The following is a 23389-nucleotide window of genomic DNA, read 5'->3' on the forward strand; positions in this document are numbered from 1 at the left end:
TTCTGGGTAAAACGCTGTTTGAACGAAAAATGTTGTTATTTATGTTACTGTAAATACTATTTGAAATATTTTGCACAGTATTTTGTATATTTTATAGTATAGTTTCGGAAATGTATTTAATATGCGCTTGAGTTTTATCATTTTTAGCGTGAATTTCGAATGGTCATAAATACTTCTGTGCTCATTCGTGTGATAGAATTTTAAATCAAAGGATTTCCAAATAAATTACAGAATACAAAACAGCGTTTCGTGTAATTTTAGATTCTCTGAACGAAATGATAAATAGAATATATTTCTTCTCTTCAACCCTTTGCACTCCGAATTATTTTTCAATATTATTGCCAACAATTCCCCACTATCTTAGGCGTTTTATTTTTTTACTTCAAAGGACAGTTCCTTGACTGCTACTTATTTTAAAGAATTTTGTTCACTGATTACATTAAATATAGCTCTCAAACTTCGTTGTAACTTATATTTGTTTTAAACTAAAAAATAAGGCAATTAAATAAATAATGGAAGAATCAAAGACATTTAAAAACCTGTTTCATTTACATTTTTCTTTCTCTGATGTCGAGTTACACTCGACAAAGTAGTGTAAAGGTTAAGTAACAATTAATTTCACTTAACTCGAATTAATGTGTGATACTTAAATAAAATATAAAACATTTAGCTGTTTATTTTGTTATTGATGTACTATTTGTGTGGTTCCAGGTTTAAAAACCATCATCAACGCGTTACTACATAGTTTTAAGCAGCTAGCCGAGGTCATGACGCTCACTATCTTTTGCCTGATGGTTTTTGCGTTGTTCGCACTACAAGTTTATATGGGGGAGCTTCGGAACAAATGCGTAAAGACTTTTGAGTTGAATAACACGCAGATCGACTGGAACGAGTATGTATTACTTTTCAAAAACACATTAATATTAATAGTAATGGTACTTCAGTTAATAAGAATCTTTAAATCTTTAAATAAAATATTCTCGAGGTATACAGGGTGTGTCCGTTAAGTTATGTCACCATTTTTTAGGCATTTCCAGTAGTGCAATTAAAACATGTTTTAGACAAAAGTTTCTCAGTACTTGATGAGCTACATGCTCGCATATTCTTAAATCTGAAAAAATGCTTTTTACGTAAAAAAGTAACAGGCACCTTGACTTTTTTAAATGGCACTACATGTTTTGGACATCGTAGGATTGTTTCTGACGTCGAGACGAATTTAACAGTGTATTACACTATGACCTTGAAATTACCTGAAACTCGGAAATTTTGTGCAAACGTAATTTTAATGAAAAATTATTTCTCACAATATAAATCAAGTTACATCAGATGTTCGAACTGCGAACCATCTTCTACGATACAGAGCTCCGCTCTTTCTATTAGACTTTTCGTTGTCGCCATAATTAGGGCGTCTCGGTTTATGTTATTACATGCAGTTGTTATGCGATTTCGAAGTTCTTGAACATTATTGATTGCTGTATCGTATACAACAGATTGCAGATATCCCCAAAGATAACAATCCAACGGAGACAGATCTGGGGTACGCAGTGGCCAACAAATTGGATCATACGTTCCTATCCAACAATTTCAAAAATAAAAAAAAGAATACAAAAAAAGATAATACAAAAATCTAATACAAAGAGCGGAATTCTGTATCATAGAAGGTTTCGGGAGACGACTCCGGGGGATTCATATGACTCCCAACCAACTTCAATCACAGATTTGTATGATAGAATTCAAGAACAGTGGGAACAAATATCTCCGGATTATTGCAAAAAATTAGTAGAGAGTATGCCAAAGCGAATTAGTGCAGTTTTACAAGCACAAGGGTTGTGGACGAAATATGCAAAATAAATAATATATTAAATATTGCCAAGTATTGGACATGGTGCAAAACCGAGTCAATCTATTTTTGTTGTCAAAAAAATTTCTCAAGTTAGTTCTAACTATGATAAAAATAATTATAATGCTGATTTTTTGTTATTATTCGATATTCCTAGCAATGAATAACGATTTATACAAAACTTGTGGTTATTGGTTCAGTTTTGCTCCTTACTGTAAGCACCATTTTCACCAATATATCTAGTAGAAAAGTCGCATCGAGATCGGTGGCCGTCTCTTGGGTAGGTCCGCCGTTGAAAAACAGGTTTCCCGAGTGAAGAATACTTGTAGTCAGGTCCATTAAGCCACTCTTATTTTGACGAGCGTGGTACGTGCTCGGAAACATTGGCACGGCGATTCTTTGCACCCTGTTGCGACACATTCGTGTGTATCGACCAGGCATGATAGAGCCTCGAGTCGAGTTGAGTCGAGTCTCTCGAAAGGCATTAACCTTAGACGATACTTTCCGGCGTCCACAGGTGGACTTGGAACTCATCCAACTGGGCATTCGACGAGGACGAGGAGCCGATAATTTGCGGCAACGCGACCGGCGCCAGGTTTGCTAAACTTCGTTTGTTATCTCTCACGGTTGCCTCTCGAATGACATCTCGGTTTTAACACGGCGAAACTTTGCCTCCGCAGACATTGCAACGAGAGCTACATCTGCCTTTGCGTTGGCCCGAATCCAAACCACGGCTACACGAACTTCGATAATTTCCTATGGTCCATGCTCACCACGTTCCAGCTAATTACTCTGGATTACTGGGAAGACGTCTACAATAAGGTATCTCGCCTGATCTGGACCAATAAGTAGTAATCAACCATCGTTTTATAAGCACAGACTATTCGCATTACGTAAACATTATCTTGGATGGACACCTGTCGAGAAACAGCGTTTGCAGTAGCTGTTTACAGCGATGTAAATTCAATTCTTCTTACGTCAACATGCTCTACTTATCGATAAGGCACAAAAGCGTTGGGATATCTTAGAAAAGTCCCATCGGCCAGGAGTAGTACAGTCAGTGACCTAAAGAACATTGAAAGCTTACCTAAGGAACAGTATGAACCGTGATCAGTGACCTAGAGATCCCTAAAAGCCATGGTCACTGACCTAGAAAACACTGTAAACCGTGATAAGTGACCAACTGTGGCCACTGACCTAGACAACACTATGAACCGTGATCAGTGACCAACTGCGATCACTGATCAGTTCAATATCAAAGAAAAATACGTTATAACTAGACTGCGGATCTTTATGCAAAATAAAGAATGTTTGTGCATTGATTGCAAGACAGAGCAGCGAGAATTAAAAATTTCTTTCTTCTTTTAATTATCTGATTAAGCTGAAACCAATACACTGATGACTTTAAATCTTTCTAATATGTCCACTGGTTTAAATTGTACTTACCCATTATTGTGATAAATGCATAAAATCCGCAGTCTCTAGTTATAACATTAATTATCACAGTTGTTCATCCAATACATACACATATGAAAAATCATCCCCAGCACAGGTGACTATATGCTTTCTTGACACCTTGTACTGGTCTTCATGTTTAGCCGTTTGTTTGGCTACTTTTTACATCGACGTGTTAGCTATTACGAATATAATTATTAGATTGCGGCTTTTTCTGCATTTGTGTTGTATATCAATGTGAACAACGATCGAATCTATGGTTCGATAAAGTCTAATATCGTTTCTATTTTTCATTAAGATCAGCAATCTACTAATTATTATTATTTTGGAACGTATATTCAGTGACTCTGTACGATAATTGCATAGGTATTGTCGGCGTGCGGACCTATCAGCGTCTCGTTCTTCACGGTGGTCGTGTTTTTCGGCTCGTTTTACTTAATTAACTTGATGCTCGCTGTTGTCGCGCTGAGTTATGAAGAGGAAGCTGAAATTACAAACGAGGTATTAACGATAATTAACGAAATAACTGTCATCAAATTTCCAGAGCACCAATATATCTCTCCGCAAACAATCACGTCCTTTGCAACCAAAAAATTGGAAATAATACTCGAATATCGAAAGTAAAATTATGATCAATGAAATAAAAATTTGAATTGATAAAACGACTGTATAAAAAAAGCCTAAAAAATTTTGAAAATGTCGGATAAAATCGTTGTACAACCCAAATAATGGAAATTGTATAAGGGAGGCAAGAGTGGCCTTGAACTAAATTAAATCAAACCGTTCGATAGTTTCCTGAGAAGAAACAGTTTTTATTACATTTCAACCCTTTGCCTCGATTGAAAGGGTGGCCGGAGACAATAATTGAATTATCATATTTCGGTTTACAGTAAATTCTCTATAGACGCAACAATTTCTAAACGATAGATGCGACCAAGAATATCCCCCCCCCCCCCCCCACACTTAGTAATCTTATCTCTACGAGTGGCAGATGTGTCCCTGAGACCGATGAAAGCATAAACTACATATTCTATTCCTAATATTTATGCAAAAATTAACGCCAATGCGGGCGAATCACTAGTATTTCCTAAAACAAACTTAAGAAATGAATTTCTTAAAACATATCTTCTTAATGCTTCTGAACACGGCTATTATAATTAGAATCAAGATTAATGTTCTAAACAATAAATTATAGGTAAACAGGATGTCCTTTATTTCGATGCTATTTTTCATACTGGTACGTTCAACGTTTGCCACGCTTAACAATAATTGATTTGAGAAGTAAAAGTGTCAATTTTTTAACTTCTACAGACATGTGTGTGATGTAAGAAATAGTATTAAATGCCTACTTCATGTTTGGTTTTTTGGTTTTTGCACTCCTAAATCGGCCATTTGGACCACTGTGCGTCGCCGGCACTGTTCAAAGGCCCGCGCGTGGTCTCTCTTTACGTGTGCAGTCCTTCTCTACGTTCGGCTCGGCCTTTGGAGATAAAAAATAGCTACCCTATAGTATACGATAGATGCGACCAAATCCCCCGAGGCTGTCGCGTCCATAAAGGATTTACCGTATTTTCTTCGTCAAGTCGTACGCAAGAATTCTGGAATAAATCTGCCGGTTCACTATCGACATGTATCAAAATCCTACTTCCTTCATCTTTGATAATAGAATTTTATTATTTAGTACTTATAAGTACTTATAAATTGGACATAATAACGGTTTTCTAATTACTGAAAACATTTTCATCGAAGCTACAGTTAGTAGTTGCACAGTGCTATTCTTTCCACAATTTACAAAATCAGTATTATCTTTTATCAATAGGAACGAAGGAAAGATTTAACCGACCATCGCGAGGACTCGACGTTTAGTTTCGACCCGACAAAGATCAACGTGAAGACGCTTGCCAAGGAGAAACAGAAAAAGTTGGATGCTAGGAAAGGTGTTATTCTAAGTAGCTACACACGCAAGAAGACACGTAGAAGAAGACGCGGAAGAAGCAACGCTGGGACTGGCGCAGCCGGACAGGAGAAGACTGGTTCTGTAGCGAGCAGGTGTGTTCATTAAAAAACAAATATATCAGCATTTCAGACAGCCAGTTCAATAGGTCACTGACCGCAGTCTGCGGTTTCCCATTATCTTCATCAGGTCACTGACCGCAGTTTCCAGTTTCCCGTTATCTTCATTAGGTCACTGACCGCAGTCTGTAGTTTCCTATTATCTTCATTAGGTCACTGACCGCAGTTTCCAGTGTCATATTTAGATCACTCAATCTTCATTACCCTCAATAGCTTCCACTATTTTCACCACGGTCACCGACCTAACAAGAAAGTTAAACATTGGCGGAAATGAACAGCACTGTGATATTTTCATTAAGCAGGTCGGTAACGCCAAGCCCGAGTCCAAGTCCGAGGCATTCGACTGTTCGACCGTCCCACTTGCTCCTGCAGAATGTAAGCCCGCGAACAACGGAGAACAGCACGGTCCACAGGCTGGCTCCCAATCGGGGGATGCTACACTCGAGGCAGGCGAGCAACAACAGCAACCAACAGTCGTCGTTGGACGACTCGGGGGTGGTCGATGACCACGACGCTGACGACGTCACCTCGGTGGAAGAGCATGACAAGCGTGATCACAGGGAGAGGGCTGACTGGCAGGAGAAGGGAGCCAGCAACAGTAACGCCAATGTGAATGCCGAGCACGAACATAGCCGGACTAGAGGAAGGAACGACAACGATACAGAGGCTGACGTCGAAAGCGAACGAGAAAAACCACTGCCGACGCGTTCCGGATACCTACGAGCTGCCACGAACGTTCCCGGTGGTCCCGGGACCACGCGAGAGATCAGGGTGTTCAAGTGCAACGGCGTCAAAACGAAGAAACAAATGTACACCCTGCCGCCCGAGTATCTGTCGCATATTGTTATATTAGGTAAGAATAATAAGAAAACACATTCAGATCGGAATTTTGCTATAAATGCATCAAATTGGCAGTCTATTAATTATAATACAGATAACTCCGAATAACGATCCAGATAACGATCGAACCGTTGCGCCGAAAACATTTAAAAATTTATTATCAGCAAATACGATCGATAGAAGAAACATATTTACAGATAACTCCCCCCCCCCCCTTTGCACAGTTGTTGCCTTTACTTGCAACCATTGTTTCCTCGAATTATTGTGAGAAAACCAATCATATACAACAGATATGTATACATATTTTACATTCGTACATATTAAGTAATTGCTTCCCATTTCTTTTTCTATACAGATGATCTTCCAGATCGTAATTGCGAGAAATGTATACAGTGTTGCATCGATTACGAGGGCTGGTTGCGGTTTCAGAACTGCCTATACAAGGTAGGTACCGAAAAGGTAAACGTGAGGTCGCGAAATAAACGTGTTCAATGGCAAACGTTTCCGGGTCTGGTTCGATATTCGTTGCGTTTCTAAATGAGAAAGGAATGTGGTAAATTAAAGATAATAAAAAAGAATGGATTAAAATAGTAAAGATGAATATTAGAACATTTTCACGGGTAAATTTCCTTCTTTTCGAGAATCTTATGCAACTATAAACGAATACCGAACGATAACCAAAGTATGACTGCACTTGAAAAGCTACAGCTTTAATATATGTACAGTCAATCTCATAATTGATAACACGTACTTTAAATCAGCATTACTTTTTTCTAAACGCAATTTTCCCAAAATTTGCATTACAAAATCTGAAGTTGTTTAATCTATTCATTAAAAAAAAGTGATTCTGATTTAACCCCTTGCCTTACAACATCGCGTCTGACTCGTGATGAAGATTCTGAACGGAGTCTAATAGTCCAGTCAACGAAAAGTTGTAGAGGGAAATGGAAGGAACACAATTTTTAACTTTTGGACTTTGTTTGGACTAGTTAGGAGGTAAAGCGGGGTGCAGGAGGGCACGTAGAAGGTCCCCTTTTTCGGTTTTCCGCGTATATCTCGGAATATCTTATGGCACATTCTGTCAGCTTTAATTTTGTATAGAATGATCTTATCGCAAGGACGCATAGTTTCCGAGATATAAGCGGAAAACCGAAAAAGGGGACCTTCTACGTGCCCCCCTGACTTTTAGTATGTTTACCTCCTAACTAGTCCAAACAAAGTCCTAAAGTTAAAAATTGTGTCCCTTCCATTTCCCTCTACACCCCAGTTATAAGCATTCATTGACTGGACTATAATAAATATGTATGCTACTAATTTCCGAAATAAAATTTTACTTTGGGTTTGTTAATGGACAGCTATTGGAGGATATGTAGGCATACAATAGATATAAATTTTCTCCTTTTTTTTAGGAAATTATGAACTACAAAAAGAGTTCTAATTACGTAGGGCAAGGGGTCAAAGTGTGTGACATGAATTATGAGTAACTCTACTTTTGACTGACCAGTAGCTCTAATCCAGGTAGTGAGAGACCCACTGTTTGAGCTGACGATCACACTATGCATCGTGCTGAACACCGGTTTCCTGGCGATGGAGCACCATGGGATGAGCGAGTCGATCCGGCAGGCTCTAAACATCGGTAATAAAGTGTTCACCAGTATCTTCACCTTCGAATGCTTGCTGAAGCTGTTGGCGCTGAGCAAAGACTTCTTCGCCAATGGGTGGAACAATTTCGACTTGATAATAGTGTCAGCGTCTCTGATAGATCTGACGTTTGAGCTGGTAGACGGCCTGTCCGTGATACGAGGACTAAGGCTACTGCGAGTGTTAAAGCTGGCGCAGTCCTGGACGACGATGAAGGTTCTCCTGAGCATAATCATCTCGACGATCGGCGCCCTCGGTAATCTGACTCTGGTCCTGGTGATCGTGATATACATATTCGCTGTGATCGGCATGCAATTGTTCAGCAAGGATTACACGTTGGACAAGTTCTACCCTGATCCGGTGCCCCGATGGAACTTCAACGATTTCTTTCACTCGTTCATGATGATCTTCCGCATACTGTGCGGCGAATGGATCGAGCCACTATGGGACTGTATGCGGGCGGAACAGGAGGAGGGGCCGGGCACCTGTTTCGTCATCTTCCTACCTGCGTTGGTCATGGGTAATTTCATGGTGCTCAACCTCTTCTTGGCGATGTTGCTCAACAGCTTCAACTCGGAGGAGCTGAAACAGAAGAAGGAGGAGGTCGGCGATCACTCTAAACTCGCCAGATCGTTCGACCGTCTGCGTTCGATCATCAGAAAGAAGAAGTGCTCGAGGATGGGTCAAGGGAAGGGCAAGAGCAAGGACCCTAGGCTGGAGAAGATAGTGCGCCAGGTGATGGACAGATCGGACAGCGAAACGAAATACGCCATTCAGGAGACTGTGCTCAGCCTGCCGAAGGACAACGTGTACAACAGATCCTACCAGGAGAGCTTGAACCAGCCGGTATTCACGTATGATCCTATGTACAATCAGCAGGAGAACAAGAATGAGTGGGAGGAGCCGGATGAATGCAAGGACGACGAGTCGCAATGCGAGGAAGTCGAGAATCAAGAGAAACAGCCAGAAACGAAGGAGGCAAACACGGAGGAGAGCAGAGACGAGGATCAGACGAAGTACTCGGTTAGCAAAGCGCCGGAAGAGAGGACGGCCATGTTGCGTCAGGAGGAGACATTCCCGAAGCGGGAGGAGCGGGGACCAAAACGACCTTGGCACGCGTTGGTCAGCTATGTGGACGAGCTGACGGTCGGTGGGAGGAGGGACAGCAAAGGAAAATATATAGACGGTTTGGGTTCCTTCCCCGGATTCGGCAGGCATAACCGCAGAAAGGAGCCCCAGGACTGCTTCCCCAAGCAGTGCTATCAGAAGTAAGAAATATTTTTGGGATTGGGATAGTTGATCCTGTAACTGCAAAGGTTTCGAGATCGGATTAGAATTTGTTGGGGGATGCGCGTAACCCGTCTTCGCTGTTACGGGGCATGATTGTTACTGAAACCACACCGCGTCAGAATATTGTGTATAGGAAGATCAACGGTGACACGCCTCTAAATACGCAATACACACAGATAACAGGACGAGGAGTCTCCTGGACCCCGCGGGATCGAGAATCTCTCCTTTCCTAATGTAATTACAACTCCCGAAGTCGGTTGCCCCCGGGGGCTAGTCCCGATCACCCCCAGGGGCGAACACCGCTCGTGACCCGTACCTACAGTGTACACGAGCGTTCATAATCACTCGACTAGATCTTAAATACAGCCGTTTATCGACCGGTTGCGGGATCGTAATAACGGAGGCGTTGTTGTTTGTGTGCAGATGCAGCTGCATCGATCGATGCGTTGCGACCGCCATCGGGAAAAAGTGGATCCGCCTACGCACCGTGGTGCTCTCGGTGGTTGACACACCGGCGTTCGAATGGATGATCTTAGTTTTCATTTTCGCATCTTCCATAACGCTCTGTTTCGAAGACATTTACTTAGATGACAATCCTTTTTTGAAGAAAATACTCTATTGGACCAATCTTGGCTTCTGTGCCCTTTTCAGTATCGAGATGCTACTCAAGTGGCTGGCCCTTGGCTTCTGCAAGTACTTCACCAGCTTCTGGACGATCCTGGACTTTATAATCGTCTTCGTAAGTAGAAACCCAGATAGCCGCCACGTTAACATTGGCATTGTTCGTACGCGCGTAATCGTGGCTGGCTGAGCGGCTGACTGAACGAACGCTGCTGTCGCGTCTCTATCGTTGCTGCATGGATTCTTTTCTCTCACTATTGTCTTCTTCTCATTCGTTTTGACCCGTTTCTTTTCTGAATTCTTTGTATATGTATATGTCGCGCCTTACGGACTCAGGTACGTGCCAAATCAATTTGTTGCTGCTGCTACTCTGCATCCGAATCTGCCTCGTGTAGATCCTTCTCGCACACCTCGGCTCCCTCTGTTGATCTAGCCGCCGCGCCGCAGAATCGAGGAGCCTTCTCGCGGCGAATGTCAATAGCAATTCTCGTTCCTGATCGAGGAGCCGCTTTGTTAGAGCCTCCATAAAATATTCAGTCCTCTGTGATCGACTGCGAATGTTTACCCACGGTGTCCCGGCTCTGATTCAATTTTATTTCATTCCTTCGTACCACGAACTTTAAGACCAAGGTCATCTCAAGGTCATGATCGAATGTATTGTTGGCATCACCATTCTCATAGTAGAGAAATTAGTAGATCGTTGAAGAACTATTAGAGATATGATCTCGGGACGGCCTTCATTTTTATAGCCCTGCAGAATTAATGAAAGATTAACAATTTTAGAATCGACATGCACAAATTTGCATATGATGAATAAATTATATTTTGTTACCGTGTCCAACTATTGGCATTATTCGGTATTGTATCGACACTTTTAAAATTTTGTTCGCTTTCGGAATTACCGCCACGATCTCTTGCACATCTAGCTGAAGGATTTCAACTTGGCACAGATCTCGAGAAACTTGATTCATTTATTAGATCGTTAGTGTGACTGATTTAAACTTACAGCTTCCAACTAAAATGCAAAAGAATGTTCAAATTTGTTGGACAGTGTTGTGATCAGACTGCGGATTTTGTGCATTCACGATCAAAATCAGTAGATGCAATACAAAAAACAGTGAAGACACTTATTAAGAAATTTAAAAATACATACTGTTGTATTATTTCCCAACCCGGTGAAAGAAGTGAATATTCGCGTGGCCTTTATGTTTGCCGATTAATTCAGATAATGTTTATTTTGCATAAAAATCCGCAGCCTAGTCTATGACCGATATCTCGGAAGGACAAGATGCAGTGATCGCTTCAAGATTCTACTTTTTCTACCCCGTGTACATATATCCATCACCTTTTTTTTTTAATTCTCTTACGTTAGCTTGCAAGCCACTACGATCATTGAACGTTAGCTACCAGGAATCACGTTAATCGCACTGCAGCATGATGCGCTTCCGGAAGTCTAGAGGCAGACCGTTTTGCCCCCAACGACTGAATCGCTACTTCTTCTTTTCTTTTCTCGAACAGGTGTCGACCTTTAGTCTATTGATAGAGGAGAATGAGAACTTAAAAGTGTTAAGGTCGCTGAGGACTCTGCGCGCTCTGAGGCCGCTGCGTGCGATCTCCCGATGGCAAGGCATGAGGGTGAGTCCGTGCTGGTAGACCCTTGTTATCCTGTAGATACCCCCTCAAAGGCTAGAAGTATCGCTTCTGTTTCTCTTGCTAGATCGTAGTGAACGCGTTGATGTATGCGATACCCAGTATATTCAACGTGCTCCTCGTCTGTCTCGTGTTCTGGCTGATATTTTCTATAATGGGTGTACAATTTTTCGGCGGGAAGTTTTTCAAGTGCATCGATGAATACGGCGAGTTGTTGGACGTGTCGGTAAGTGGCGTTCGACGGTTCAATTGATGCGGAATCTACAATGTGGACTAGAGTGGGCCTAGTCATGCTTGTCGATGAAATAAGACCTGTGTGGACTGATAAAAGATATTATTAAGATGAACTTCCGTTTCTTAAATCACAATATTCACGATTCTCTACAAAAATAACAAAGTCATTTACAGCTAAAAAGCGTGCAGTCGAGAGATGGTTCAATCTGAATACGGTCCCCGAAATTACCATAGTTCCATGGCTAATATCTTCGTAATTTTGACCGTAATGTACCTAAGGTAAGGTGTCTAATTGTAAATAGTACGGTGGGGTCTCGTAGACCCCGACAAATGAATTTCATAAATAGCCTCGTTCTTTTAGGATAAAGAATAACACAGGATAAAAAGTAAACAGATTTAATTTTATTCATATAAAAATTCTTTTCAAAAATCTGAAGCTGGGGTCTCTGAGACCCCACATTACCTGGCGAAGGTTAATTCAGTTTCACAAAACAAATGCGGCCTAACTATCTCTGTCCTGCATCTTTATCAGCCATATCTTAATCTAATAGCCTTTCAATAAGCTGCTTAATAACATTTTATATAACTAGATATGAAATATTTTAACAAAACGTTCTATCGAAACTTCAGAAATACATACATATCGACTGGAATTGTGGTAATTTCGTTGGTGTTCATCGTAACAATCATCGTAACAATCAAAATTGTACGAAACAATTGATCTTCAGCAAGTATAACTAGGATCCGTCCTACTGTAGATCCTCAAAGCTAAAACAGAAAGTTTAGAGGATAAAAGGAGAGTGTGGGACTGACGTGTTGAACAATTGACTCTTAGATCGTAAACACGAAAGACGATTGCTTGAGGAAAAATTACTCCTGGGAGAACAGTAAGATCACTTTCGATCACGTTGGGATAGCTTACCTGGCCCTTTTCCAAGTGGCCACTTTCGAGGGCTGGATGGAGGTGATGCAGGACGCGGTGGACGCCAGAGGCGTCGACCTACAGCCCCAGAGAGAAGCGAACATTTATGCGTATTTCTACTTTGTGATATTCATTGTCTGCGGCTCGTTTTTTACACTGAACCTCTTTATCGGAGTAATTATAGACAACTTTAATATGTTGAAGAAAAAGGTAAGCGCGGTACAGGCGAGATTAAAGAAATACATATTGCACAGCGCGTCCCGTGCCGCGATCACAATCTGTAACGAACTGTTACATGGGTTGCTGATAAACTACGCGGTTCCAATGGGGCCCCATAGTGCCTGGAAAAATATTCGAAATAATTTGCAGAAATTCAAAGAAAATATTCTGGGGCTTACATTTTTTCAAACAATAAACATTGATTGTGGAGCCTACAACAACCTCTTTTTAGACCTCGCCAAAAGAAGCCTCCAGTAATAATATTCTGGAGAGATCGGAATCAAAATTATAAGAAATTGAAAACAAATTTTCCTATACTAAAAATGTTTGAAACTACTACAAACGGAAACTGTAGGCTCCATAAACATATTATCTTTATAAAACAAATTTTCTTCACGAAAAGATCACGATGATATGTATCAACTGCAGCAGCACCAAAGCTTGTCACCACAATATTAGATTTCACTATAGCAAGCTTATGAGCACAACCACAAGACTTACTTAGTTAATTCTCTATCCCGGCACAAATGGATAAGGGTTAATCATACCTCGCTCTGCACTAGTAATTAAGTTTAGACTCTCGAGTATGATGGTTATTATCAGAATTCTGAAGCGGGCGGTTTCCATATTAAATCCAAAATGGAACGGAAAAATCTATATTAATCGATTACCAAAAATAATTGCTGAAAAGAACTTACAAAATTCGATAATTTGACGATTTGGTACACTTCTTCCCCCGTCGCAGAATCCAATATAAAACCGTGAGCAGTCTAAACGGGAGCTTCAGCGTAGCTTACTGGTGACCCGCGCGGTACGGAACGCACAGCTCACCTAATCAAAAACGTTTGCAGAAAAAAAACCATTTCTTCTTTTTCCGATTGTTCTGCTTATTTTCCAGTACGAAGGTGGAGTGTTAGAAATGTTTTTGACCGAAAGTCAAAAGCACTACTACACTGCCATGAAAAAGCTCGGCCGTAAAAAGCCGCAAAAGGTGATAAAGCGTCCGATGAATCAGATCCTCGCAATGTTTTACGACCTGTCGAACTCGCGCAGGTAAATTCCCATGAATCAATCTCTATCTAAAGTTAAAACGCACACGTCTCACCATACAATGATAAAGTACAATTATTATTATTATTATTATTATCCTGGCACACTTTGCACCACAACAAATAAAAGCATAGAGACAATGATTTTCGGTTGACGGAGAGAAAAACAGAGAGCTAAGGCACTGAATACGACTACGATATTTCCAGATTCGAAATAGCAATTTTCATTTTGATATTCCTGAATATGCTGACAATGGGGATCGAGCATTACGATCAGCCGCATCCGATCTTCTTCGTCCTCGAAGTGTCCAATGCGTTTTTCACGACGGTTTTCGGCTTAGAAGCGATCGTCAAGATAATAGGACTCCGTTACCATTATTTCACGGTCCCGTGGAACCTGTTCGACTTCCTGCTGGTCCTCGCCTCGATCCTCGGGATCCTGATGGAAGATATTATGGTGGACTTCCCGGTGTCCCCGACGCTCCTGCGAGTAGTCAGAGTGTTCAGAATCGGTCGAATCTTGAGGCTCATCAAAGCCGCGAAGGGAATTCGCAAGCTGCTCTTCGCTCTGGTGGTCAGTCTTCCGGCGCTGTTCAACATTGGCGCGCTACTGGCCTTGATTACCTTCATTTACGCGATCATTGGCATGTCGGTCTTCGGGCATGTTAGAAAACAGGGGGCTCTTGACGATATGGTGAGTAGGGAATTCCATCGAAAACGAGAAGGGGTCTTCTTATTTTAAAAACCTGGAAAAATCAGATCTCTTATAGTCTTTGTTTTCTTTTTTTATGATCAGGATACTCGGTCGAAGATTATGGCGCATATTTTCCTTGTAGCTACCTTCTTCGCAGAATTCAGAGTAATTCCTCGGTTTTTGGGTAACACTGTCCAACAAGTTTGCGTTTCGATAAGCAACGAAGAATTAGGGCATTACATACGTTAACATATTATCTACCGGCGATTATCTCTTAATTATTATTGAAAGTCTACGGGCCTTGACTAAATTGTTCTGTAATTTCGATCGCGAATCTACAACTAACCCCCAGTAACCTAATCTAATAGTTTGCTCAGAATTATTATATAAAATATGATTATTAAGCTTCCTTTTGGTACAGCACGGTTATTGTAAATCCTATTGACGGGCTTCCGGTAGATAAAGCGTTAAGATATTCAAATGTTTAATAACATTATAGAGAGCTATACTGTTGTATTTAGGAAAATATACTGAAGCGTTCTGCGCCGGAAACAATCGTCTAGCCTTCAAGATCTAAAATATTCGAGTTGATTTATCTAAAGTTTTGAAAGGAAGTTAGCTTCCTGGCGAAGTAAGAAGACCCTAGAACGATTTCCTCATCAGAAACGCAGTCTTCTCACAGCATAGCTCAGCTCGTTCTCCATCCTCTTCTCTGTTCCGTCAGGTAAACTTCGAGACATTCGGTAGAAGCATGCAATTACTGTTTCGATTAATGACATCTGCCGGCTGGAACGACGTGCTGGAGTCTCTGATGGTACAGCCACCAGAATGTGATCCAACTCCCACCAGTCGTCAACTGAATGGGAACTGTGGATACCCTCTTCTGGCAATAACCTATTTCACCTCGTTTATCATAATTAGTTATATGATCGTCATCAACATGTACATTGCTATTATCCTTGAGAACTTCAATCAAGCCCATCAAGAAGAGGAGATCGGCATTGTCGAGGATGACCTGGAAATGTTCTACATCCGTTGGTCCAAGTAAGTATCGCTCAACCACATCCATACCTGCGAAAGAAATAAAAGCATTGATATCTAATCCTGGTGATCACTGTCAAAACGTAGATATGATCCACACGCAACGCAATTCATCAACTTCTCTCAGCTGAGCGACTTCATAGCGAGCCTAGACCCGCCATTAGGAATATCGAAGCCCAACATGGTCGCGTTGGTCAGCTTCAATCTTCCTATCGCGAAAGGCAACAAGATTCATTGTCTGGACATTCTGCATTCACTTGTCAAGCACGTTCTTGGGCACGTGGAGGAGTCCGAGGACTTCCGTAAGCTACAAGAGCAGATGGACATCAAGTTCAAGAAGCAATTTCCCACTCGCAAAGAGCTGGAAATTGTTTCTTCAACGAGAATGTGGAAGCGACAGGACAAGGCAGCCAGATTGATTCAGCGCACCATTAGAGAATTCATAGCGTGAGTAATGGTCCATTCCATACTATCAGGCTTAAAGCTAGTACCTCTACCCGAATATATGAGATACTCGGGTACTCAAGAACCCATGAGACATCCGGGTAGAGCAAAAATACCCGGGTATCTCATAAGTCACAGCTCTAATTAGACTACTTTCTTCCTCTACACTCTACATCATGTCCTATCCTGACAAGGTGGAACTGTGTATTATCGTTGCAGAGCGAAGAAGGAGCGCGAGAGAATGGCCCAGGAGGTGGACTCGCAAACACAAACGTCGAGTCCCGGTGTTGGGAATGAGGGTAGGGGCGGGGGTGGATGGAGTGGCAAGGTGTCGGCTTTCCTTCACGTGCACAGAGGCAGCCGAGCCAGTAGCCGCAAGTCCTCGAGAGCCAGCGACGCCAGCGATCTCAGCGAGCTCGGTACCGCCTCAGCGTGGATTTTTCCGAATTTGCCTCTGCTGTTACTCTCCGGCGCCACCGGTACTCATGAGGACCTGCCTCCTCCCGCTCTGACCGTATCCCGTCCCTCGCCGACCACGGAACAACAATCGTTTGCTGGGGCCTCCGTTGCTAGCCCTACATCCTCCGATCTACAAACCAGGTATGCTTCATTACCTCTGTCTCTTTTGGTCCTTATTTAGCAGCCCTATACCTCTGCGTTACACCACCGACTATGCTTGAGCCCAAATAAGAAACTACTGCGCATATGACTCTAACGGAACTTGTTCATTGGGTAATCCCTCTATCGTACTTCGCCGACCACGCGATCATTGGCTGACGCCATGAATTTCATGGCTGACGCACAACAACATGCGCAGAACAAGTACCTTCTTATTTGGGCCCAAGTATAGGTACAAGGATGGACCTATCATTCAATGTATTTTTGCGGCCCACTTTTCGGGGGCCACGTAACCGCATTACCATTTTCATTTCGCCTATTTGCATGCAAATGAAGCGATCCAGCACGCGAAACAACGATTCAGGACAGAAATATACTTATTTATGTATTTGTGACACGAAGATTCTGGTATAAACTCGTCTAAATTGCGTGAAATGAAAATGATAATGGCCAAAATACTTGCAAAAATACATTGGATGATAGGTCTATCCCTATACCTAGTCGGTGGTTGCACACAATAATGATACGTGGGACAGGTTTTACTATCTACTATTTACGGGTTTTAGTATCTACACAGGGTGTTCGACTACAGGTGGGAGAAAATTTGAAGGGTGGTTCTCCGTAGCAATATAAGTCGAAAATGAAGAATAAAAACATTGCGATTTCGGCTTCGTTATTTAGTTATTAACAACAACTTGTAGTTGAACACCCTGTATACTACTGTAACGAAAAAATCCGTCCCGTATCTCATCACTGGTCCCATATCTGATCACTGACCTCATCATCACTGGTTGTGCAGACAAAACGCCACCAGTATGCATATGTACGCAAGTCTAACAGACGAAATTCTCGCGCTTCTCGAAAACCAATCTCCACCGCGCATGCGTCGGTAAGTACTAATTTGTGATTGCGCATGCGTGCTAATTCAAAACGAATTTATCAATATCTAAGAAAGTTGAGCTACTAGCTATTGCTAGAGTTACGTTTACAGTGGAAATATTTACTGACGCATGTACGCTAGAAATTGGATCTCTAAAAATGCGCAAGTTTCTATGTTCGTAATAATTCATAACGACAGAACCGGCGCATGCGCATTGCTGGTTAGGTCTTGACAAAACGCGGGTATTTCATTTCTAATCTTACATACGCATGCGCATGTAAAATATATAAGGTCTTCTGTTCTCCTCTTTCTAATGTACAATTATTATTCGAAAGTGTGCAGATAACTAATTCGCCATACAGTGTGGTTGCGATCAATGCTAATTAGCTGGACAAAACTCATAACATAATTCCGTAACAAATAAAAAAGTCTTTTTTGTCGACAGAACTGTGTAAATAAACATTTTTAATTCATATTTTCCTACATTTTGTAGTGTTCCGTACAGAAGCTCTTATATTTAAATCGATATTTTTTAAATACGTTTTGTACTTACTTCTCTATATTCTAAAGTAAATTTTTATAATGGAAAGTAACGGCAAAAGTACGTTTTATTGTCTTAATTAATTCCGTTATTTTCATATATATGCGTATATATTCTGAAGGTTATGCATGTATACAATATTGAACAAGCTCAAAGTAGGCAATAAACGCCAATACACGGCAAAGTATTTGTTGGTAGCATTAAACTTTGTTTTCGTGTAAATCTTAAACTGCAGAAATGTGCGAAAATGACCAATATTTACATTTTTAGTGACAGTGTTCGTTATTTCACGATCTGATTTTTTGGAGGTTAACATTCCCAATATTTGCACACTTTGTATTATTTAGTAGTGATAAAGAAGGTTATGTCCAGCTAGCGGTGCTATTTAATCCTCGAGTCGCAGCACTGTGCGTTGGCGTTTCGTGGTCGGGTCTTGATTGAAGTTGCCTAAGAATAAAAAATGGTTTTTCTAGATCGATCGGTGGTCCGACCCTCGGCCGGCAGGACGCCGTCGAGAGTTACCCCGACGAGGAAGTACCAAGTCTTCCTGTGAAGCGCAGATCGCTCCCACCAAGCGCGACGACGCTCTCCCTAAACACGTTGCACCGTGACATCAAAGAAGCATTTAGCAGACGTTGCGGTAGCCTTCGAAAGAAACATCAACCAGCTCCCGAACCAGTTCCGCTGCCAATCGAATCGACCGACGTAAGCATACTCGTCACGGAACCTAGTCCAGAGAACTCGGTGCCGCCGACGAGGCCGGCACTCCTTAGACGACAATCCGCCGCCACGGTCGTTCACGTCCTCGTCCACAGGGAGAGCGAGGAGTACCGAGACACCCAGCCCGACGATACTACCAGTTGATCTTAAATCGTTACGCCCAACATCCTTCCGAAATCATTTTTAACGAGAGGCTGGCCCGAGAGCCACTAGTTTTGTTATATATATCATCCCAAGAGGAAACTCCGACGCTTTTCCAGTCGCTTCTCCTCTCCCCTTTTCTTTGGCACCATTCTTCTTTGCTAACGAAGGCTGCTTCGATGCTTCCGTGGTCTCATAAAAAAGATATCTGCCCGGATAACTTTGTTTTCCATTTGGCTGATTTACTCAGTCATGTGACCAGGCAGGGTGCTATGTTTTTACATAGCTATAGGTAAATTTGTAAATATAACTTGGTAGGTTGTGAAATGGTGGGCAGAAAAGATTCGCTTTCTGAAAGTTTCTGTCTATTTGAAGTTTGTACGTGCTCCTAGTAACTTGGTTGTAAAACGGTGGACAGCAAAACATTATTTATTATTGTTATTATTAGTAGCGAAAAACTTCTAGGGTTGTGAAAAATATATGTGAGAGAATATAAGTATGTCGGATAGAATAGAGACTTTGCTGTTCTTTTTGTTTTACGAGTTACTAGGAACACGAAAGTTTTGTTGGATACCACGAGGCTTTAGGAATACATAAAATAATTTTGAAATTTTTAACGGACTGCGCTGGTTTAGTTAGATGTGAAATACTTAGTTGACATTTTGCCATTTTTAGGGCAGTTTCATGAGATATTTGTTTGAATTTTTTTATCAGATCACGCGAATCATCGTTATTCGATGATTTTACTATCTAGTCATACTATTTTTCAGAAAGTTCTGTCGATTTCACGTTCTTATTGGATTTGCAACGTAAATAGTGTCTTTATTCATCCATATTTTCAAAATGTTAATTAGTTTTTCAAATGTTCAAAGTGTTCGAACAGTTTGAACGAATTGAAATACAGACTTATTGTACGAAATTTGAATTCGACGTGCGGTGAATGCGTAGAATTAACGCGGTTTAATGGCGGCAATTTCAAATTTAATTTTGATAAACTATATAGTTGATTTCATTATAAAATATAAATAACAAAGCTTTCTGAACAACCAAATACATCAACATTAACTACACACATATTACGAACTGCACACAGAATTTTTATTAATCGTAATTGTTTATATAATTAACAGTATTGTTTTCAGTGTATCTCAAAGTTAAAAATTCTTTTCATTAGGCTTACAGTAGATAGTTAAACACAAATAGTCTAATGTAAATAATTTTGAACAATAGCCCACTGAAAACCGTACTTTTAATTCATAATTACTGTTATATGAACACTTTTTTTCCAACATAATCTAACGTTATTAAAAAGTATGTTAAAAAGTTCCATTAAAACAAGGGAAATAAATGTCGAGAATTATGGTATAAAGAAACGTGGAAAAATTACAGAAAGAAACAAAGAGAAAACCAAACTCAATTTTTTAATCAATTTTTCGATTTTCAATTTTAAATATTTCGTAAATATAAAATGAAGGGAATCACTTTTTTCAATTCTAGACACAGAAAAGATTTCTATACGCTGAATTCGAAATATAGTATTTTGAGTTTGCATTTGTCGGAAAATTAAGACGTGAAGAAAACATATAAGAAAAATAAAAGAAAAAGAAGAAATAAATAGCAAACAAATCGACATTCTAGAACTATTGAAATTTTCAGCTTTGAAAAGAAACTTTTTTATATTTTTGCTTCTTAGTTTACGAATGCTGTAAATAACTAATTCTCAGTTAGGTATAAATGATTAAGACTCAGTAGACAATCAATTAAGAAAAATAATACTTTTTCTTTTTATAATATTAATATAATCTGGTCGACTATTTCCACCAGAATTAGAATGTAATTTTTATTCTATTCAATTTGATTTCTTATCAAACTATATTGTAAGCTCTCACCACTTTGAATTCTAATCCAAGTATATCAATTATCAATGCAAGAATAAAGTGAAACACAATACAATCACATATTTACAGAAACATACGCAAGAGTACAATCACAAATACAAATACTCGCATAATGTAACATGCAAATAACAATCAAACAATGATTTCAAAAGGAAAGGGAGAGGAGAAAAGAACTGGAAGGGAACAAGGTGAGAAAGAGAGAGAGAGAAAGAGGTAGAGGAAAAAAAACCGAGAAAGAGTTACATAGAAAAAGGAACAACGAATTTTGTAGCAATTAGTTGAATTTTTATGATAACCTTATTGGTCCAATACCTCTCGATGAATTATTCTGTTGCTAGGGTCGACGATCCTGTGGAGATCATATAAATTAATTTATACGAGTGGTTGGTTCTCGTCCAGTGTGTACATAGAAGCAACGCATGCTATTATTTCCTGTGAGTTGATGAAATTCACATAAGATCAGAGATCCTATCGACAACAGAATTCATCGAGGGCATTGTTCATTTACATCAGTGCTGTCCATGGGTGTAGAAGAGATTCACTCCGACATAATGATCCTCTTTTGTGCTGTGAAATGTGCTTGTTACAAAGCGCGACCCATAACACAGCACTGCAAATGATAGCGTTCACTGTATATAATGAAAAGAAACAGAGAGCGTAGAAGATTCGGAAGATATGCCATGGCCAGCACTGTGCTTACGGTACTTGAGTCCCTGAAATAAGAACACAGAAGTTATTCGGTTAGACTACAAAATAGATTTTCACCTATCCTCTCTCAATTTTCCTTTTCACGGATACGCGTTGCCATTAACACGCCACGACCTCTCGTCGACCTATAGTGCCTATTATTAGTGAAAAAACGATTGCGAATTAATATACGTATACAAAACGACAAAAAAAAAAGAAAGAAAAAGAATATAAACATGTTTACTAGATTTTCACAGTTAAAGAAGAGTATTCGTACGGAGACAGTGTGTACGAGTTGAATTTACAGAAATTTTCTCGTTAGAACGTACCGCGTACGTTACTTTTAGAGTTTAGCATTTAAAGCTTGATGCTTGATCAAATCTGTTTTATTCGCGCGTTAAAACTTCGAGGACATAGCATCGAGGAGCACAAGAAAGAATACGATTTAAAAAGAAAAAAGAAAAGCGAATCGAAGGATATAACTATAAAGAGAAATAAACTTGAATTTCGAAGTTGATCCAATTCAAAGAGATTGATCCTTGCAAGGCACGCATCGTAAAAGCTATGTATCATGTCAATTAAAGGCATATAGATTGGTACTTTATTCGTAATGGATCTAGATATTACGAGTACTTATTAACTATACCAAAACACAAGAGACTGGACACACGCGGTTCCGCCGACGGCGGAATTCCCAAAAAGAAAATTGTACAATCACGCTCGGACACTCCTCGGGAGTCCGAAATTGTTTAGATTATAATTTTTCAGATAGCGCATTTTTCTGCGTGTCTGTGTGCTTGCGTGCGTGCGTGTGATTAGAGAAAAAAAAATCGATAAATAACACCTGCTCAAACCTACTCGTATCGAGACACAACACACTTGAATTATTCAGAATAAACCTTCGCAATTTATGGCTTTTCCTTTCGTCACTGGCACCCGCAGTCGATTACTTAATTTGTTCGTTCCCGTTTCATATATTTTCCACTCTGAAAATGAAAGTGACAATACTTATTACACATACAGAGACACACGAAACACGCGGTTACCTACAAAATTGAGAACACACGCTGTGAAGGTTTTGTTTGTTCGATTAATAGATAGATCCTTCGAAAATCATCGATGATCTTTTAAATGACTCTATTTACATGGTTTGGATTTCATTGCGTGGCAGCTGCTTTGAACAATTTCGATTGTGCGGATTATCACTTACCAAAATATTTTCATTGAGATACATTGAGAATCCAGCATAATATGAATGAATTGTTTATGATTGTCTTTTTCAAAATTCTTTGAAAATGTTAATCGAGCAAGTGAGACTTCTACAGCGTACACTGAATTTTGTGATTAACTGTGACGTAAAGGTATGAAGTTACGAAGGTTTATTGGAGGAGAGTGTTGGAAGATAGACGCCCGTTAGTACAGGGTCAATGACAATCGTGAACTCACCAGAGAATAGCTTTTTTCTCTTCTTCCGCGTTTTTCTTTCTTTCATCTTTAAATAACATACTTATCAATGCTATGTCAGAACAATCGGTATCGATTTGTCCTCGATCAATGATAATTTATCACAATACTCAAATTGTATCCTTGTTAGAGATTCATTGTAGATGAGAAAGTATAAATTTTGTATTTCAATGTCTGACAATGATACTAACAAGACAGTCTGGGGATGAAACGTAATAGGAGAAAGAAAGAGAATAGAGAGAGAGAGAGAGAGAGAGAGAGCGAGAGAGAGAGAGAGCGAGAGAGAGAGAGAAATAAACGGACAGAGCAGAAAATATTATATTAGCATTGTAATAATTCATCAAATACGGAAGACAAATTCGAAGAGCAGTAAAACGTTCCTTTAACTTGAACTTGTAAATAGTTTAACAATCCTTGTTAGTCTGCA

At 40.2% G+C, this 23389-nt stretch overlaps 1 protein-coding gene across 4 annotated transcripts in view; it reads left to right on the forward strand.

Annotated features, from left to right (window-relative positions):
* The window catches only part of LOC143217979 (sodium channel protein 60E), a 37612-nt gene extending 14373 nt beyond the window's left edge, over positions 1-23239 (forward strand). The window contains exons 4-22 of one of the 4 annotated variants that reach the window (XM_076442774.1): positions 712-892; positions 2358-2435; positions 2521-2662; positions 3662-3796; positions 5115-5344; positions 5668-6221; positions 6564-6652; positions 7727-9117; positions 9563-9878; positions 11279-11395; positions 11478-11636; positions 12480-12776; positions 13684-13838; positions 14042-14528; positions 15253-15572; positions 15657-16016; positions 16233-16613; positions 17431-17520; positions 18526-23239. In XM_076442774.1, the coding sequence (XP_076298889.1) occupies positions 712-892; positions 2358-2435; positions 2521-2662; positions 3662-3796; positions 5115-5344; positions 5668-6221; positions 6564-6652; positions 7727-9117; positions 9563-9878; positions 11279-11395; positions 11478-11636; positions 12480-12776; positions 13684-13838; positions 14042-14528; positions 15253-15572; positions 15657-16016; positions 16233-16613; positions 17431-17520; positions 18526-18916 (5873 nt within the window). In that variant the 3' untranslated portion in view covers positions 18917-23239. The remainder of the gene's footprint in view (positions 1-711; positions 893-2357; positions 2436-2520; positions 2663-3661; positions 3797-5114; positions 5345-5667; positions 6222-6563; positions 6653-7726; positions 9118-9562; positions 9879-11278; positions 11396-11477; positions 11637-12479; positions 12777-13683; positions 13839-14041; positions 14529-15252; positions 15573-15656; positions 16017-16232; positions 16614-17430; positions 17521-18525) is intronic. The other 3 variants (XM_076442775.1, XM_076442776.1, XM_076442777.1) reach the window with 3 other exon arrangements.
* Positions 23240-23389: the final 150 nt, after the last annotated feature.

Source organism: Lasioglossum baleicum, chromosome 18 (assembly GCF_051020765.1).
Source record: "Lasioglossum baleicum chromosome 18, iyLasBale1, whole genome shotgun sequence".
NCBI classification, from domain to species: Eukaryota; Metazoa; Arthropoda; class Insecta; order Hymenoptera; family Halictidae; genus Lasioglossum; species Lasioglossum baleicum.